This window comes from Pongo pygmaeus, chromosome 17, assembly GCF_028885625.2.
Source record: "Pongo pygmaeus isolate AG05252 chromosome 17, NHGRI_mPonPyg2-v2.0_pri, whole genome shotgun sequence".
Lineage (NCBI taxonomy): Eukaryota > Metazoa > Chordata > Mammalia > Primates > Hominidae > Pongo > Pongo pygmaeus.
In genome coordinates, this window is record NC_072390.2 from 22,454,353 (window position 1) to 22,474,662 (window position 20,310).

Below are 20,310 nucleotides of genomic sequence, written 5' to 3' on the forward strand. Positions count from 1 at the left end.
CTAAGGGGGTCCGCGTGAGAGGGTCGTGATCGATTGAGCAAGCAGGGCGTAGGTGACTTGGGGGTTGCATACACTGGTAATTAGAACGGAACAGAATAGGACAGAGATCTTCGCAGTGCTTTTTTTATGCAAATAACCAATTAGGCAAGGGGTTGATCTTTTAACTACCAGGCCTAGGGTGTGGTGCCGGGCTGTCTGCTTGTGGATTTCATTTCTGCCTTTTAGTTTTTACTTCTTCTTTCTTTGGAGGCAGAAATTGGGCATAAGACAATACGAGGGGTGGTCTCCTCCCTTATTCTGTCTTACTGTGGCTGAAGCTAGTATCCCATATGCAAGACATAGTCCTCTTTTTCCTCTCCTCTCTTCAAGTGGAAAAAAGGGGTCTCTTTAGGAGCTGCAGACTCTGCTGCCTGGCGTTGGGAGAAGGATAGTGCAAGTACTCTTTTAGCCATCCTGGCTGGTGTCTCAGTAGGTCATGTACCCCACAAGTCCACTGGCTCTGAGCCCAGCTCAGCACCAGGACTTGCCAGGAGTTGCAGTCCTTGTGGCTTAGAGTGCCTTTCAAGTTCATTTAGAGCCCCAGAGCACTTAAGTTCGCAGTGGTAAGGTTTGCCAAACTCAAGTTCCCACTACTGGGGTAGGCATTTAGGCGATTCCTCTCTGGCTAGGGCTGGTCTTAATGTTCCGTCTGTGAGTGGGCATTGGCCTCAGCCCGATTTACTTTCCCCTGTGACAGGACAGCACTGAATGTGGTGCAAAGTCTCACAATTGCTGTGCTTTTCTTTTCCCAAGCACACAGATTCTCTCTCTGCGGCCCATGGCCGCTGCCAGGAGGTGGGGGAGGGGTGGCATCAGCAATTCAAGACTGTGTTTGCTACCCTCTTTGGTGCCTCTTTCAGTGATCGGAAGTTAAAACCTGGTACTGATTTCTGGTTCTTACGAAGGTGCCATTTTTGTGGTAGTTGTTAAATTTGGTGTTCCTGCAGGGCTGATGATCAATAAAACCGTCTATTCAGCCACCTTGCTCCACCCCTCTCCCAACCCAGATTTTTTTTTTTTTTTTTCCTGAGACAGAGTCTCACTCTATCACCTAGACTGGAGTGCAGTGGCGTGATGTCGGCTCACTGCAAGCTCTGCCTCCTGCCATGCCATTCTCCCGCCTCAGTCTCCTGAGTAGCTGGGACTACAGGCGCCTGTCGCCACGCCCGGCTAATTTTGTTTTTGTATTTTTAGTAGACACGGGGTTATCCATGTTAGCCAGGATAGTCTCAATCTCCCGACCTCGTGATCTGCCCACCTCGGCCTCGCAAAGTGCTGGGATTACAGGCGTGAGCCACCGTGCCCGGCCACAACCCAGACTTCTAAGAATACAATTCTATACGTTTTTGAAAAGATTTCTACTAAATATTTTATTTTATATATACAAAAAGGAACTCAGAAGTAGATGTATTACTGTTATAAAGCAACTTGCCAATTTAATTATGAGATATTTATTTAGCATCTGCTATGAACCAAGTGCTGTATAACATACAGCATTTTGTTCACAATGGTAAACAAAATAGACAAGATCCAAAGCATTATGGACCTTACATTTTAGTGGAGAAAGTAGACAATAAACAAACATTATGGTTTGAGGTGCTTATCACTTATTCACATGCAAGTATTAAGTAGATCATATGATATATTGCCTGCATCCCAGAGACAAACTGTAGATTAGTAATATAAGTTAAGGAAATATCAGAATTCATATTGTATTTATAGCATTGGCTATGTATAAGAGCACTTTGCAAGAGATTTTGGAAGAAAGTAGAGTGCATGAGCTCTGAGGAACTCCATCGATTAAACAGTTGCAGGAGGAAGGATCTGTAGACAGATTGAGAAGTAGTTGCTAAGAGAAAATCTAGAATCCAGAGTGTTTAGAATGGAAGAAATGAGTCACTTGTGTTGGATGCTATTAAGCAGTCATTTAGGATGAGGATGGGTTAAACTTTGTATATAGAGATTGTTTGTGACTTTAGTATTTGTGTTTCAGTGGTTTCAAAAGGAAAGACGTTAGATGGGAATGAATTAAACAGTGAATGGAAGGAGGGAAAGGAGAGATGGGCTCATTACAGATAGTGGCTTATGTCTGTAATCCTAGCACTTTGGGAGACCAAGGCAGGAGGATTGCTCGAGCCCAGGGGTTCAAAACCAGCCTGAGCAACATAGCTAGACCTCATCTCTGCAGAAAATTTAAAAATTAGCCAGGTGTCACCATACACCTGTAGTCCCAGCTACTCAGGAGGCAGAGGCTGCAGTGAGCCACGATTGCACCATTGCACTCTAGCCTGGGTGATAGAGTGAGATCCTGTCTCTCTAGGAAAAAAAAAAAAAGAAATAATAACTCTTGAGAAAAACAAGTACTGCATAAACTGCTGCCTTACCGTCATGACTCTATACAAGCGAATACCTGAGATTTTTTCTCTTTTCATCTTCATCTTCCAGGCCTTCTGCAGCCTCATAGCCCTCGTCATTGCTACCATTGGCATTGCTACCGCCCTTTCGGGAGGTTTGCTTGTAAAGGGAACACAGAAATGGGATTGCACTGGAGGGTATGAGGGGTTAGGAGAGTGGGGCTGACCTTTAAACAGGAATAGAAGACCTACTCCTCCACTGTGAAAGGAAGGAAGGGCAAATAAGTATAGATTCCTATCAGTTTGTACATTCGAAAGTGGGAAAATGATTGTTTTATTTGGAGCTGAGCCCTAGAGAGGCAGGAAAGAGTGTTGGATTAAAGAGAAAGATGATACAAAATGACTTCTTGAAGAAGAATGGATTAGCTCCTGTAGGCAAGGTAATTGAGCAGAGAAGAGCAAGCTTGCTGAGTGATTCTTGGGTCTTTGCTATGGTTGGAAGCCATCGCTGGTGTTGGTATTTGCAATGGTTTTGTGATTTTTCTCCCCCCAGCTCTAGAGGGAGGGATAGGGTTATATAACAGGGTTTTTCCCACCTCCCTAGGAAGAAGGATAGGGTTGGTTGGGCACTGTAGCTCACACCTGTAATCCCAGCACTCCGGGAGGCTGAGGCGGGCGGATCACGAGGTCAGGAAATCGAGACCGTCCTGACCAACATGGCAAAACCCCGACTCTACTAAAATACAAAAAAGTACCCCGGCATGGTGGTGCACACCTGTACTCCCAGCTACTCAAGAGGCTGAGGCAGGGGAATCGCTTGAATCCGGGAGGTGGAGATTGCAGTGAGCCGAGATCGCGCCACTCTACTCCAGCCTGGCGGCAGAGCGAGACTGTCTCAAAAAAAAAAAAACAAAAAACAACAACAACAAAAACAAATAGAAAGCAAAACAAAAAAAGAAGGGGAGGGTTATATAGATGGTTAGAGTCATCCAATCATGTAAAACTCAGTTAATTGTGATTTCTCACTGGGAATAATTGCAACAAGACCTTCTCAGCCTTAAAAATATATATACTGAATGTAATCTAACTTTTTTATTTCTGAGGCTTTCATTATATTAGTAGGGACGCTCTGATAGTTAAAGTGACTGCCCTACGTTCAGTTTAACAAGTTTTTTTCTAATGCACACCACAGTGTTAGGCTCTGTCGTCTTTGAAAGTTAAAATCCTTGCGCTAAGCAGCACCTGCCTGTGGTGAGAATGGTACATGCTGTGAGAGCAATGTGTACCCTGTGCCAGGGAAGCACTGAAATGGTACCTTCTCCTGAACAGGCTGGTGGACAAAGTGGGGGTTGTCCTGGGACACTGCCAGGAGGGATAACTAAAGTAGTCAGTTGCCTCGGAACTTAGAAGATCCATTGTTTAAATTCATTTTTATAATAGAAAATAGTGCGTGGTGGCTCATTCCTGTAATCCTAGCACTTTGAGAGGCCGAGGCAGGCCCATTGCCTAAGTTCAGGAGTTTGAGACCAGCTTGGACAACATGGTGAAACCCTGTCTCTAAAAAATTCCAAAAAAATTAGCCAGGCCTGGTGGTGTATACCTGTTTTCCCAGCTACTAGGGAGGCTAAGGTGGGAGGATCATCTCAGCCCAAGGAGGTTGAAGCTGCAGTGAGCCATAATTGTACCACTGCATTCCAGCCCGGGTGACAGAGTGAGACCTTGTCTCAAAAGAAGAAAAAAAAAAAAAAGAAAGAAAAGAATGGCTATAGTGCCAGGTCAGACCATAAATCCAGTGAAAATATTACGTATTTTCAGTAAGAAATATTTTAAAACAGTATTGTTTAAAAACTTAGAAGTTAAGAATTTTTAAGTATGATATTCATTTTGAATGCTAGTGTTGAGAAAATATTATTTCATTGGTAAAGTAGATTTCAGATTTTGTAGAGAATTTTTGAATTTTTGTAGAGAATTTTGAGTGAGTGCTTTTAAGAGCTACAGTCAGTGACTCTCTTGTGTTTAACTCATGTTAGAAACTTCTGACTTTCTTTTTTTATTTGTGGTGCACTTTTTAAAAAATGCTGTATTACCAGCTATAAATGAAATAATGAAAATGAAAGATTTTATTAATTTTGGGAGTAACTGATAAACATTGGAAAAGAGTGGGCTAAAGGAAGGAGAGGGCAGTGAGAATATTATTGAGTCCCTGTAATAAGTCAGATATTGTACCAGGTACTTCCATGCATAGTGAATGCATAGTCTTAACAGAATCTTATTAAATGGAGGTATCATTGACATCCCCATTTAACGGATGAGAAAAGTCATCACTAAAATGATTTGTCCTGAGGCAGCTGGCTAGTGGTAAAAGTCAGGATTTAACTTTAATTCTTTGGCTTCATTGCCTGTTTGTTGTTGTTTGTTTGTTTGTTTGAGATAGAGTTTTGCTCGGTCACCCAGGCTGAAGTGCAGTGGCGCAATGTCAGCTCACTGTAACCTCCGCTTCCCTGGTTCAAGCGATTCTTCTGCCTCAGCCTTCCAAGAAACTGGGATTACCAGCACACGCCACCACGCCCAGCTCATTTTTGTATTTTTAGTAGAGACAGGGTTTCGCCATGTTGGCCAGGCTGATCTTGAACTCCTGACCTCAAGTGATCTGCCCGCCTCAGCCTCCCAAAGTGCTGGGATTACAGGCATCAGCCACTGCACTGGCTGCCAGTGTTCTTTAGAGAGAGAGAGAAAGAGAGACAGAGAAAGAGAGAGAGAGAACAATAAAATTAAAAGGTTTTATATGTGATTTTTTTTTTATATATAGCAGAAAGGCAGTATTGAGAAATAAAGTGGGATGTCCTGTGTTGGCCAAAGTCTGGAGCAGTTGTCAAGGTGGTGTGCAACAGTGGTGTATCTACTGTTCATAAATGAGGTTCATTTGCCCGGCAGTAATATTGATGGAGGTGTGTGGTAGGGAGGGTTATCTGTGGGCTGCCTTGAAAATTCAGGGTTTGCAAAAGGTCTCTCATTTGTTTGCATCATCTGAGAGAGATGTGTTTTCAGTGATTGAATGGAACTAGAGAAGTGTGTATACATGGATATGAATAGATTTTTGTTGTTGTTTAGGCTTAAGTTAATTGCTACCCATAACTGAGTTTTCAGTCTTTCAGATACTTGGGATGTCTGTGAATCTCTAATTAGATAAACATTGGCATGAGAGTTCTGAGAGGATATATTCTTTGATAACTATATCTGTTCTCAGAAATACCTTTTGGAAATGTGGAAAATCAACTTGGTTAATATTTTATATATGAATGGCAAATATAGATTTTAACACAAAGTATAAATCTAAGAGAATATAAAAAGGGTTTGTGTATGTGTTGTATGTTGGTTTGAGGGAAAAAAATCATACTAAACATTTTATGCCTCACAATTAGTCCTAGAAAGTTCTTCAGTCATCTCCATTAACCACTTTTTTAAATGTTCTTAGGTCATTGAATCTTTGGGAATTATTATTTATAAAGCACTGGACTATGGTTTGAAGGAGAATGAAGAAAGGGAATTAAGCCCTCCCCTAGAGCAGCTCATCGACCACATGGCCAACACGGTAGAAGCTGACGGTAGCAATGATGAGGGCTATGAGGCTGCAGAAGAAGGCCTGGAAGATGAAGACGAAAAGAGAAAAATCTCAGCTATTCGGTCATATAGAGATGTCATGAAGGTAAGGCAACGTTTTATGCAGTGCTTGTTTTTTTCAAAAGTTGTTATTTCTTCTTCTTTTTTTTTCCCCCCATGGAGAGATGGTCTCACTCTGTCGCCCAGGCTAGAGTGCAGTGGTGTGATCATGGCTCACTGCAGCCTCTGCCTCACGAGTAGCTGGGACTACAGGTGTATGCCACCACACCTGGCTAATTTTTAAATTTTTTGCAGAGATGGGGTCTTGCTATGTTGCTCAGCTGGTTTTGAACCCCTGGGCTTAAGTGATCCTCCTGCCTTGGCCTCCCAGAGTGCTGGGATTACAGAAATGAGCCACTGTGTCCAGCCTGTTATTTTAAAAAAATTGAATGGTTGACACATATCTACATTTATTTAAAAATAAAAAAGAGGCTGGGCGCGGTGGCTTACACCTGTAATCCCAGCACTTTGGGAGGCCGAGGCAGGCAGATCACGAGGTCAGGAGATGGAGACCATCCTGGCTAACATGGTCAAACCCTGTCTCTACTAAAAAAACAAAAAATTAGCTGGGCGTGGTAGCGGGCGCCTGTAGTCCCAGCTGCTTGGGAGGCTAGGCAGGAGAATAGGAGAATGGTGTGAACCTGGGAGGCAGAGCTTGCAGTGAGCCGAGATCGTGCCACTGCACTTCAGCCTGGACAACAGAGCGAGACTCCGTCTCAATAATAATAATACTACTACTAATAATAAAGAATGGTGATTCAGCATTTAATAATAGTTCCCAGATTTGTCAGCAGCCTGAACATGGACATTTATGATTGAATCATAACTCAAGAAACCGCTTTTAGATATTATATTCCCCTTATTACATATCATGTATCAGCTTGACTGGGCATTATGTCTTAAGTTGACCTCTGTATTTCCTTTTTCTAGAGTAAATAACAACTGTGATCCACTTACTTACATGAAGATTTTGCATCTCAAGTATCACAGCTGATTGTTTTAGGTTTTCTTGACCTGCTTAGTGGTATTTATATGTAATGAAGCAAGTTTGGTCGGTTATACTGAATTTTTCTCTTTTAAATTTTGCTATGTACTTGAAGGTCATAATTTCTACCATGCCAAATGTACAGAGATTAACATCAAACAGATTTGTCAAATTAGCCATAAAAGCATTCTGTTTTCAGTTACTTATATATGATATTTACTAGGTTTTATAAGCAGTGTCAATGGTGTATCTCTTATTTTCCAACTTTTAATAAAGTGTTTCAGAGACAGGAATACAGAGGCACTGTGACAATGGTAGTTTTCAGGTGTGCTGAGTGCCCCTGTTCCTTAGGCCTCCTTAGATGGTACAACTCTCAAGGACTCTGGAAAGAACTATACAAGTTATTATTCTTATGAAATTCAGATATATTCTTTAGTTCTTTTAAGATGTGTAGTGCTTCTCATTTTAAATCAACAGGCTATACACATAAAATACATATATATAAATACACAAACAAATAGAAATTTGATGTGTTTTATTTATTTTATGTTTTCTAGATGTAAGGTTTGTTTTTTAAAAACATGTAAACACACTTAAAGGCCAGTTAAACTTTCTGCAGACCACAAATGACCAGCTTGTTCTGTGGAAGACCATTGATAAATAGTGATTGAAAAAATGAAGAGTAAAAAGGTTTTACATTAAGAAGCAAAACCACTCATACATCTGAAAGTGAGCTAACAGTATTTTGGTGGTGTGAGTATTGGGGGAAGTATGCATAAGGAGTGGTGAAAGAGGAAAGGAACACCCACCTAACCAACTAGATCCATAAAATCAACCCTGGCACCAGTAATGTAACATGTCATAGCCAGATTGCTGTCTTAAACTCATCTGGAAGATGAGATCCAGAGAGTAATTGGAATTTTAAAATTCTTATTCAATGACATTAAATATCTTAACTTATAAAAAAAATTGGACATTTAGAAGTTTGAATGGATACCTTTTATTTTTTTATTTGAGCTACTGTGGTTCCCTAACTTATTGCTATCATTATATGAAAAATGAATAGTTAAAAGGGTGCTTACGAAGACAGGTTTTTGGCTGGGCATAGTGGCTCACACCTGTAATCCACCACTTTGGGAGACCCAGGTGGGAGGATCACTTGAGCTCAGGAGTTTGAGACCAGCCTGGGCTACATAGTGAGACCTTATCTCTATTTAAAAGAAAAAAAAAAAGGCTGGGCACGATAGCTGATGCCTGTAATCCCAGCATTTTGGGAGGCCAAGGCAGGTGGATCACTTGAGGCCAAGAGTGCAAGACTAGCTGGCCAACATGGAGAAACCCTGTCTCTACTAAAAAAAAAATACAAAATTAATCAGGTGTGGTGGTGCATACCTGTAGTCCCAGCTAGTCAGGAGGCTGAGGCATGAGAATCTCTTGAACCTGGGAGGTGGAGGTTGCATTGAGCTGAGAGCGCACCACTGCACTCCAGCCTGGGTGACAGAGTGAGACTGTCTCAAAAAAAGAAAAAAACAAAAAAAGAAAGAAAGAAAAGAAAAATTTTTAAGGTTTTATAGATTGAAGGAAAACTGAAGACTAACAATTCTATTAGAAATTTTATTGGAGAATATCACAACCTCACCTGTTGTTTCTTGGTTTCCATGCTAATCAAAACTGACCCATAAAATTCTCCACATCTGTGACTGTTCTGAATGTTCCATGTAGCTGAATGAGAAGAAAAATAATTGCTGAAACATTTTACAAGTAAATGGAAATTTTAAAATATTATAAAACCCATGATTCCTCATCATATAGTGCAGATATGAGTTTGTGGTTTGGTTAGCAGGTTGAAAACCTCAATTCATAAATTGACTCATTGTTTACTTTGTTGGAAGAGAAGACAAGAATTATCTGAAGAGTTGTAACTGCTTTCTCCTTGTTTGAAGTAGAAATGTGAAACTAAGTTTGATTAATACAAATATAGGATGTTTAAGAACTTGAAACAATTTGTTTTCAGTTCTTAGCAAGGAAGACGCTCTTTAATGTGTAACTTTTGTCCTGGATAGTCTTTTATTCCAACTAATCTATTAATTTGTTATGTTTTAATATGGTACATTGTAGTTGAAAAGTGCCTTTATATCCCCCTTCTGTTACTGGAGCCTTAGGATAACACTGTGAGGTAGATTGGGCAGGCATTCCAATACCCATTTCACAAAGTAAGTCAGTGGGAGAGTAATGTTAGAAGACAGAGTGGAATGCTATCTTCAAAGTTCTAACATTAAATCTAGAATTATTTATCCAGTATAATGTCTCAGCAATAAAGGTAAAATATCAGCCAGGCATGGTGGATCACTTGAGCCCAGGAGGTTGAGGCTGCAGTGGGCAGTAATGGTGCCATTGCACTCAAGCCTGGGTGACACAGTGAGACCTTTTTTTGTTTTGTTTCTTAAAAAAAAGGTAAAATATCTTTTCTGACAAACACAGAAAATTTGTCACCAGCAGACCTTGACTAAAGGCAATACTAAAGAGTATACATCAGGCAGAAGGCAGTCCATGTCTGGTAGAAACTAGGAGATGCAGAAGATTTGAAGAGCAAAGAAAAATAAACATGGGCCGGACATGGTGGATCACACCTGTAATCCCAGCACTTTGGGAGACTGAGACGGGCTGATCACTTGAGGTCAGGAGTTCACGACCAGCCTGGCCAACATAGTGAAACCCCATCTCTACTAAAAATACAAAAAATTAGCTGGGTGTGGTGGTGCATGCCTGAAATCCCAGCTACTTGTGAGGCTAAGGCAGGAGAATGGCTTTAACCTGGGAGGCTGGGAAGCAGAGGTTGCAGTGAACCAAGATTGTGCCCCTGCACTCCAGCCTGGGCAACAGAGCAAGACTCCACCTCAAAAAATAAAAATAAAAAAGAAAAAGAAAAAGAAAAAAAGAAAAATAAACATGAAAATAAATCTAAATGAATATTAACAGCAAAAAATAATAATGTCTTACATGATTTAGAATATATTTAGAATTAAAATGTATAACAGTAGCGTAGAGTTAGTGTTCTAAGACCTTGGCATTGAGAGGTTAAAGCACTAATTTATTAGTGCTAACCTTTATTAGGAAAGCCACTAAAGCCTAACCTTTATTAGAAAAGCCACTAAAAATAAATAAAAGAATTTGTAAATATCAGGCCAATAGGGAAGGGGGCAGGTGGAGCTAATAAAATTACTGGTAATTCAAAAGAAGGGATGGAAAGAATTGAAAAGGAATATAGAACAGGTGGGAAAACAAATAGAAGATGGTAATTTGACACCGAAATACATTGGTAATTACATTAAATATAAATGGTCTAAATTTATACCGCTCAATACAGTAGTTACTAGCCACATGTGACTATTAATCACTTGAAATGTGGTTAGTCTGAATTGACATGGACTGAAAGTACGAAATCTATACTGGATTCCAAACACTTAGTACCAAAAAAAAAAATGTAAAATGCCTTGTTGGCTGGGTGCGGTGGCTCATGCCTATAATCCCAGCACTTTGGGAGGCTGAGGTGGGCGGATCATTTGAGGTCAGGAGTTCGAGACCTGACTACCATGGTGAAACCCTGTCTCTACTAAAAAGACAAAAAAATTAGCCAGGCATGGTGCTGCATGCCTGTAATCCCAGCTACTAGGGAGGCTGGGGCAGGAGAATCACTTGAACCTGGGAGGCAGAGGTTTCAGTGAGCCGAGATCATGCCAGTGCACTCCAGCCTGGGCAACAGAGTGAGACTCCATCTCAAAAGAAAAAAAAAGCCTCGTTAATAATTTTTGTATTGGCTATAATTTGAAGTATTATAATAATATATATTATTGTTTTGGGTTAACTAAAATATATTATCAAAGTTAATTTCACTTGTTTCTTTTTATTTTTTTTGATGTGGCTCCTAGAAAATTTAAAACAACGTACATGGCTCACACTGTATTTCTGTGGATTGTACTAGCCTAAAATACTCTAATTTTTAAAAGACACAGATTTTTAGACTGCATTAAAAATACAAAATCCAATCATATGTTGTTTACAGAGTAGACACTATAAATAGGACATAGAAAGCTTGACTAAAAGAATGGAAAAATATAACATTCTAACCAAAAGAAAAGTATCACAGATATTATTTTAATATAAAATGGACCTAAAGGCAAAAAGCATTACTAGAGTTAAAAAAGGATGCTTACTGATAAAAAGTTCAATTTACTAAGGAGAAATAGCATTCATAAATTTATGTGCACCTAGTAACATAGCCTATAACAGTAGCATTGAACAACATTCAAACAAAACTAAAAGGGGAAGTAGACAAATTTACAACCATAGAGGGAGGTTTAAAATACCTCTGTTAGTATCAGTACAAATATAGAATATTTGGACAATGAGAATAACAAACCTGACTTAATAGGACATGCCACCCATCCACTGCAGAGTACACGTTCTTTTCAGGTATACATGGAGCAATTAAAAATTTCTCCATATGCTAGGCCTTAAAGCAAGTCTTAACAAATTTTGAAGGGTTAAAATTACATAGGAAATGTTCTGTTACCATAGTGGAATTAAGCCAGATATGAATAACAAAAAGATTTTATTATTTCCACATATACTTGGAAATTAAGAAACTACTTTTAAATGCCCCAAGAGTCAAAGAAGAAATCACAATGGAAATAAACTGAATAATAACAAATGCGTGACCTATCAAAATTTGTGGTATGCAGACCAGGCTCGGTGGCTCACACCTATAATCCCAGCACTTTGGGAGGCCAAGGCAGGTAGATTGCTTGAGGCTGAGAGCAAATATGCTGCACAAAGGGGTGATTCACATCTCGGGCAGGACAGTGCAGGATGGTGTGAGATTTCACCATGCAACTCAGCACAGCATATAATTTAAAGCTTAGGATTTATTTATTTCTGGAATTTTCCATTTAATATTTTTGGATGCAGTTGACCACAGGTAACTGAGGCCATGGAAAGTGAAACTGTGGATAAGGAGGAACTACTGTAATTTAAATCCTAATAATTGCTGAGAAGAAAATGCAGAATGTGGTGATTAAAAAGTAACAGAGAGGCCAGATGCAGTGACTCACGCCTGTAATCTCAGCACTTTGAGAGGCCGAGGTGGACAGATCACCTGAGATCAGGAGTTTGAGACCAGCCTGGCCAACATGGTGAAACTCCGTCTCTACTAAAAATACAAAAAATAGCCGGGCATAGTGGTGCGAGCCTGTAATCCCAGCTACTTGGGAGGCTGAGGCAGGAGAATCGCTTGAACCTGGGAGGCGGAGGTTGCAGTGAGCCAAGATCATGACACTTCGCTCCAGTCTGGGCAGTGAGAGTGAAACCCCATTTCAAAAAAAAAGTAACAGAGAAATTAGAGGGGGGTAGTGCATCTAGAAAGGACAAACGGAAGACGTTCTGAGCAGGTGACATTGAAATCAACACCTGGAGGAGTGAGGAATCAGCAAAAAGATCGGTGTGTTCTAAAGAAACAAGTCTAGGATTACCAAAACAAAGTGGAAGGAAGAGCCACAAATGGGATTTGAGAGGTAGGTGTGAGCTAGATGATGAAGGACTTGAGGAACACAGAAGAGTTTGGGTTTTAAGTTCAGTGGGAGCCACTGGCCCTCCCATGCCTGGGACACTCTTTCCTTAGGTCTGTGCATGGCTCACTCCAATCTTCATTGAGCTCTCTGCTCTGGTGCCACCTACTGACCACTTTCCACATTATTGCCCCTCCCCACCACTGGCCTCATTTTCTACCTCATCTGCTTTCTTTTTCTTTTTCTTTCTTTCTTTTTTTTTTTTTTTAAGACAGAGTCTCTGTTGCCCAGGCTGGAGTGCAGTGGCGTGATCTTGGCTCACTGCAGCCTCCACCTCCCGGGTTCAAGCAATTCTCCTGCCTCAGCCTCCCAAGTAGCTGGGATTACAGGCACTCACCACTATGTCCAGCTAATTTTTGTATTTTTAGTAGACACGGGGTTTCACTATGTTGGCCAGGCTGGTCTCAAACTCCTGACCTCAGGTGATCCACCCACCTCAGCCTCCCAAAGTGCTGAGATTACAGGCTTGAGCCACCACACCTGGCCTGTTTTTCTTAATAGTAGCTGTTATTCCCAATGTGTGTGTGTGTGTGTGTGTGTGTGTGTATGTGTATGTGTATGTTTAAGGGTCTGAGATACCCATTACTATTTTTGAGAGGAACGGGATGTTGACTTGTTCAATACTGTATTAGTCCTTTTTGACACTGCTGATAAAGGCATAACCTAAAACTGGGAAGAAAAATAGGTTTAATGGACTCACAGTTCCACGTGGCTAAGGAGGCCTCACAATCATGGTGGAAGACAAGGAGGAGCAAGTCATGTGTTACATCGCTGGCAGCAGGCCAAAAAAGAGCTTGTGCAGGGAAACTCCCCCTTATAAAACCATCAGATCTCATGAGACTTACTCACTGTCGTGAGAACAGCACAGGGAAGACCTGCCCCCGTGATTCAGTTACCTCCCACCAGGTCCCTCCCACAACACATGGGAATTCAAGATGAGATTTGGGTGGGGACACAGCCAAACCATATCAAATACTGTGTCTTCTTTCTGCCACAGTGCCTGCTACGTAGTTGGCATTTGGTGAATATTGTTTGAATGAATGATTGGATGCTTTTAAGCAGGGAATGAACATAATCCAAATTACATTTATAAAAGATTTTGCCTGTCAGGTGAAGAACCATGTAGACTAGTGAGAGAGGAAGTTGGGAGTCCTCTAATGAAAGAAAATGGTGGCTGTGACCATGATGATGGTGGAGGAGATGGAGAAAAGTAGAGAACTGTCAGGTGGTATATTTTGAAGGTAGAAACAAGAAGACTTACTGATGGATTGGATATGAGTGGTATGGGAATAAAGAATAATCAAGGATGACTCTCAGCTAGGCATGCTGCCGCACACCTGTAATCCCAGCTACTCAGGAGGCTGAGGCAGGAGTATTGCCTGAGCCCAAGAGTTCAAGACCAGCTTGGGCAACATAGCAAGACCCTATATTAAGGGGGGAAAAAAAGGATGACTCTCAGAGTTGTTTGAGCTGTCTTTGTGACTTCTGAGTGGAAATGCTAAGTAAATAGCCATAAGTTGTTAACATAAAGGGCTGGCCTGGAATAGGGGTTGAGGAGTTACCAGCCTATAGGTGGCATTTAAAGCCATTAGACTAGACAAGGGCAGCTACAGTAAACAGAGGATACCCAAAGATCCAAGACTGATCCCTCAAAAACCTCAGTATTTCAGTTTAATTTAGAAGTTTATACGTAAAGAGGAGAGACAGATTTATATAAGAGGTTACATAAACCAGTCCTCTCTTTTTAGAGATAAATGGAAACCCAGCAATGTTAAATAACTTGTCCAAGGTCATATAACCTAATTTTGTCCCCCTAACCTCTTTTTTTTGTAACTATAAAAATGATTTTGTTGCATGCTTACTGTATACCATGCTGTATGCTTTAAGTACTTTAAGAACATTATTCCCTTTAATATAAAGGTAATTACATTCATTTTAGAGTAGAACGGAAAAGAACTTGGGCTCCAGAGTCAGACTACCTGGTTTCGGTTCCATTTCTGCCTTTGACTAGCTGTGTATCCTTGGGCAAATTACTTACCTGGTCTAAATCTCAGTTTCCTGATCTCTAAATTGGGTTGTTGCAAGGGGCCCCTTGCAATTCCATATGAATTTTAGGATCAGTCTTTCCATTTCTTAAAGAAAGGCTGTTGGGATTTTGTTAGGGATTGCATTCAATCTGTTCATCACTTTGGGTAATGTTGCCTTAACCATATTGTCTTCCAATGTATGAGTACATGATTCTTTCTGTTTATTTAGGTCTTCTTTAATTTCTTTTACAATATTTTGTACTCTTCAGTGTATAAGTCTTACACCTCCTTGGTTAAATTTATTTCTTAGCATTTTTTATGCAATTGTAAATGGAGTGATTTTCTTGACCTCATTATCCAATTGTTCTCTGGCCGCGTGTAGAAATACAACTGATTTTGTTTGTTAATCATGTATTCTGCAACTGCTGAAATTGCTTATTAACTCTAGTAGTATTACTTTAGATTTTCTATGTATGAGATTGTCATATGCATTTAAAAAAACATTTTTTAGACCTAGCTATTACCTTTACACCAGTGTTTTTAAAGTTGCAGTTTACAACCAGTGATTGGGTTGTGAATTCAATTGAATGTGCCAGTTTTGTTTTGTGAAGCTTTTGTATGTATAACATGCACATATGCATGTGTTTGTGTATAATATGTGAATATATATAACTTTATTTCTTACTGTGGATAGCAGTTGAAAACTTTGAAACCCAGTGGCTTTATGCCATTTCATTATGTAACTGGAATATAAGATTAGCGTTAAGTTACATAAGGTAAAGCCTCAGTAGTTGTCTTTCATTACCTTGAATGACAATTCTGTATTGCAAGATGTTTTCTAAATACAAAAATAATTGAGCAAAAAATATACTCTCTGTTTACTGGTGGCTCTGTGAGTAATAAACTTGTGAGATTTCTGCTTTTAATGCTTATGGATAAAGCAGTTTTTAGCTTTTTTTGCTACTGTGAAGGTTTCCTATTCAAACTAAAGATATTTTCTTGAGAATGTATTTTGCAAAAGATAGTGATCTAACTATTAGATTGTATAAGATGGTTACTATACATGAAAACAGAAAGCCACATTATTAAGGATATTACAGACTACAAAGATGTCATTTATTCTGTAATTGATAGAAATTATTAAAATAAGATGCATATTTTTAGTTATTGTATTAGTGTCAAGTTTACTGACTAGTAAGAAATTAAGAGAACTTACAGCTTATTAGTGCAAATGAAGTACTTTAAAATGTAATGATTGTACGTGGATACAAAATTATTTTATAGAAAGATAAAATTATTCCTGTGTATGGGACTCTTAATAGGATGTCTTTCCAATCTGATAAATTAAATGGTGTTTGATTTTTCTAAATTGCTTTGCATGATACTAAGTTGCACCTTTTACCCACAAGTAGTTGGGTGGGGATTATGGATTATGTATGGTAAAGGACATTAGGGCTGTAGGCAGCACCCGTGGCCTTACATCGCCCTCTGCCCTCTTTCCTCCACTCCCCATCTACTGATGAGGCAGCTTCCCTGAGGTCCATATGTTTTCCTGACATTCTTTTTTTTACTACGTTACAAAATTCAACATGTATTGGAATGAGCCTGGCTTCAGAACCCAGTAGGGACTGACTGTGTTTGACTTCTCCTTCTCCCTCATGGTAACCATGTGACTATGGACAGACAAGTCTTGTGACTCCTGTTAGCCTCAGTTTCTTTTTCCATTAAAATGAGGATAATTCAGCATTACGTTGAAGAGTAAATGGTATTATGTTGTATATACGACATGTCAAATATTGTAGCTGGCATGATAATTGCTTAATAAATGGTAGCTGTTAAAAAACTGGATCCATCATCAGTACACAATAAACAGTGGTTCCCTTTCTGTTCCCAACCAAAACTTTTACATATGTCCTATCATTTTCAAATAGAAGCTAATTCTAGTAAGCTCATCTGTGCTGTTGGGTCTCAGTTAGTTAGTGGACCACTTTTCCCATATAATTATGTAGACCTTACTGATGGTCTTGTGGTACATTAAGCCCTGGATGATGGGAATTGCCTGGCTGTCTGATATGAAAATACAGATATGGGAGTGTGTCTGTTTTTTTTTGTTTTTGTTATTTTCAGACGGAGTCTCACTCTGTCACCCATGCTGGAGTACAGTGGCATGATCTCCACTCACTGCAACCTCCGCCTCCCGGGTTCAAGCAATTCTCCTGCCTCAGCTTCCTGTAGCTGGGATTACAGGTGCATGCCACCACGCCCAGCTAATTTTTGTATTTTTAGTAGAGACAGGGTTTCACCATGTTGGTCAGGCTGGTCTCGAACTCTTGACCTCATGATCTGCCTGCGTTGGCCTCCCAAAGTGCTGGGATTACAGGCGTGAACCACTGCACTCTGCTCGTGTCTGTTTTTAAGTACAAAAAAAACCCAAATAGTAACCAAGCACCATTATTTTATTTTCCTCTTCTATAGTTGTGTGCTGCTCATCTCCCTACTGAATCAGATGCACCAAATCATTATCAGGCAGTATGTCGTGCACTGTTTGCAGAAACAATGGAGCTCCATACATTTCTGACCAAAATTAAGAGTGCAAAAGAGGTGAGTACTACTGCTTTGATATTTATTGGCATTGTTTGATTGGCGTGCATTTGATATTTGTTGGAAGAGAAACCTAAATTTTCAATATTGTCCGCTGTATTGTTTTAAAAGATTTATTACCATCCTTTAGATGAGTGCTGAAAGTCATTTAGGAAAGAAGCAACTTAGGTAAAATTAAATCTATTGTATTGAAATATCAACAGTGTGAACCATTTAAGAAACAGATTTTCATACAGATTCCTTGCAAATGGAAATAAATGCTACTGAACTAGTTCAGTCCATTCCCATGTGACTTGCTTTCCACCCCCTTTCTGTCGCTCTTCTCTTCTGTCCATTCTGAAACATGTTAGGACCTCTTCCAGGGAGGGATAAAGGCTCAGAAAAGAGGTGACACTCACATCTGATCATTTAACTATTTTATTTATTATTTATTTAAAAGGTGAGTCAGCATGTGTTACATAGGTGGTTGTGAAGATTCAATGAGATCTTATATAAAATAGCACAGCATCTGGCAGAAGGTGAGAGCTCAGTACATGTTAGGTAATGGATATATATTAGTCAGGGTTGTCCAGAGAGACAGAGCCAATTGGATATATAGACATATAGGTATATGAAAGGGGGCCAGGTGCAGGCTTATGCCTGTAATCCCAGCTACTTGGGAGGCTCAGACAGGAGGATTACTTGAGGCCAGGAGTTCAAGATATATGAGAGGGGACTTATTAGGGGAATTGGCTCATGTCATTATCCCATGACAGGGTGTCTGCAAGCTGGAGACCCTGTTATTCCAGCAGCACAGCTCAGTCCAAGTCCAAAGACCAAAGATAGGAGAAGAAAAGTATATCCCTGCACCAGGAGAGAGAGAGAGAGGCCAATTTTCTTTCCTCTGTTTTATTCTATCCAGGGCTCCAGCCAAATGGATGGTGCCCACCTAAACTGAGGGCACCACTTAGTCCACTCAGACTCACACACTAGTATCCTCTGGAAACACATTCATCCAAATATATACCTAAAAATAATGCTTTACCAGTTCTCTAGGTATTCTTTAATTCAGTCAAGTCAACACCTAAAATTAACTGTCACAGTATCATTTCTTTTACAACTAACATATAGGGTTTATCAGAAGCACTAGGCTAAAACTTACCATGACCCACAGTTTGGGGAAGAACACATACTGGATATGTAAGCAAGAAAGGAAAAACTAAACTATTTGCCCAATAAGGTATACTTAACCCTGGTAGTAAGTAGGTGACTGATGTCTCAGGCAGATCACCCTTAATAAATCACCCTTAAATAGATCCATTGTGTATATATGAATAAGAGCTCTAAGCATCCTTCCTCTGCTCTAGCTAGGGTACTGCCTATAGTCTGTCTTTTTATGATAGGGCAATGAAAAGCTTTGCCTTTTTCTTTTTTTAATTTTATAAAATTGGATCAAGGAGGAAAGTTGTCAACAGAGTGGAAAAAAGGTGAACTCTATGTTAAGAATAAATAAGTTGTGTGTGTGTGTAATGGATTAGCTGTTCTCATTGAGCAGAACCAGAGGAAGTGGGATTTGATTAAAAGCTTCAAAGTGAACATCCAAAGGCACGTCCTCAACTAGGTTTTCTCAAATAGTAGAAAAGATTACTTTTTAAGGCTGTTGTTACCTTTCCCAGCTTGTTAAAACTGAGATTGCCTTCCCCAGAGCATTATTTTTAGGGTGTACATGTATGAACCTGGCTACCTTATAAAGCACAGTGCCTGGTTCATCATCTATTTATTTAGAAAGCAAATTTGTTAATAGAGGAAATTAAATGAGCTCTTAAAGTCCTTCCAACACTGGCATTCTTAGAAACTATTTCTGAGCTTAAATAGAACAATATTAGTATTTTTACTACTCTACTGCAGTGAGCATTTAAAAAATGTTTGCTCTTGATCCTTTTGCAGTTCCTAAGCGTGATGATTGGATATTCACACTTGTGTGCGAGATGTTCCTTTTTCTAAACCTTGTATGTCAGCACATTACTCATCTAATGTAAAAAAAAAAAATTTTTTTTGCTCTTGATTAAAATTTTGCTTTGCAAGATATGCAAACACACTTTCAAAAAGAGGCTCAAACATTATTAAAGTTTATTTAAAGAAAAAGCTGACAGGTGGAGTAAAACTGCTGTGTGGCAGTGCCTGCAGAAACTGGCCAGGCTGACCAAGGTTGGGCCCTCCCAACTGGTTGAAGTTCCAGCCACATCTCTCACCCTGTCACCACCCCAAGGCTAGGACTTTATAGGCATTAGTTCCATCCTGTTTTTATATCTCCTACTCCTCTGTTTCTACTCCGTTGATCTCCATCTCACCCTTTCCCAGTCTTCTCTGGAAACTGCACTCCATTTGGAAAGAGTCCCCTCAGGCTCTTCTGACAACACTTGTTCCCCTAAGGGTAGTGCTTTCTTTTGCTTTCCTCTTGCGGGAAGCTGATCTCTCCTCTACATCTCCCTGTTTCGATTGAGGTGGGTTTGCTAATATTCCATCTCCCCTCTGCTGCCTGCCAGTAATCAGCCTTCATCCTTGTTGAAACACTCTTCCTTTGAAGTTCCTGTCATCACTTCTCTCATCTTGAGTGATTTCCTAGACAAAGAAAGCACATAAATTGCCTATCAACACTAAGGTTTCAGGAATGTAAGTTTCTTTTACCTCTGCAGTGTATAAGGTTTTCTTGAAATGATAGAACATTTTTATACATGTTAGTTTATGTATGTAAATGGTTTCAACCTTTTCTCAAAAATACTGTTTTCACACTAATAAATACTATTTGTTAATTGGATTTTTTTCGGAAGATCCCAAAATACTTAATATATTTTAAGAATCATTCTTTATACCTATGAGTTAGTGTGTACCAAGTAGAATTTTTGAAACAATAGACTCTGATTCAACAAAATTAAAAATTGAGTATCAACAATTTTTCAAACTACCTTATATCTGTGTATATGTGTGTGCATGAATGCATATAAATTGGGGTGGAAGCATAGTGTCAGAACATTTGAGCT

At 39.7% G+C, this 20,310-nt stretch overlaps 1 protein-coding gene and 1 non-coding gene across 12 annotated transcripts in view; both read left to right on the forward strand.

Moving 5' to 3' along the window:
• Positions 1–20,310, forward strand: part of SPIRE1 (spire type actin nucleation factor 1) — a 208,158-nt gene that overhangs the window by 104,578 nt on the left and 83,270 nt on the right. For all 11 annotated transcript variants that reach the window (XM_054460268.2, XM_054460274.2, XM_063653367.1 and 8 more), the window contains exons 3-4: positions 5,869–6,099; positions 17,165–17,290. In XM_054460268.2, coding sequence (XP_054316243.1) covers positions 5,869–6,099; positions 17,165–17,290 — 357 coding nt within the window. The remainder of the gene's footprint in view (positions 1–5,868; positions 6,100–17,164; positions 17,291–20,310) is intronic.
• On the forward strand, positions 19,205–19,305 carry LOC129019218 (small nucleolar RNA U13). Its single transcript, XR_008495561.1, has one exon. It is a non-coding gene; the product is annotated as a small nucleolar RNA U13 (small nucleolar RNA).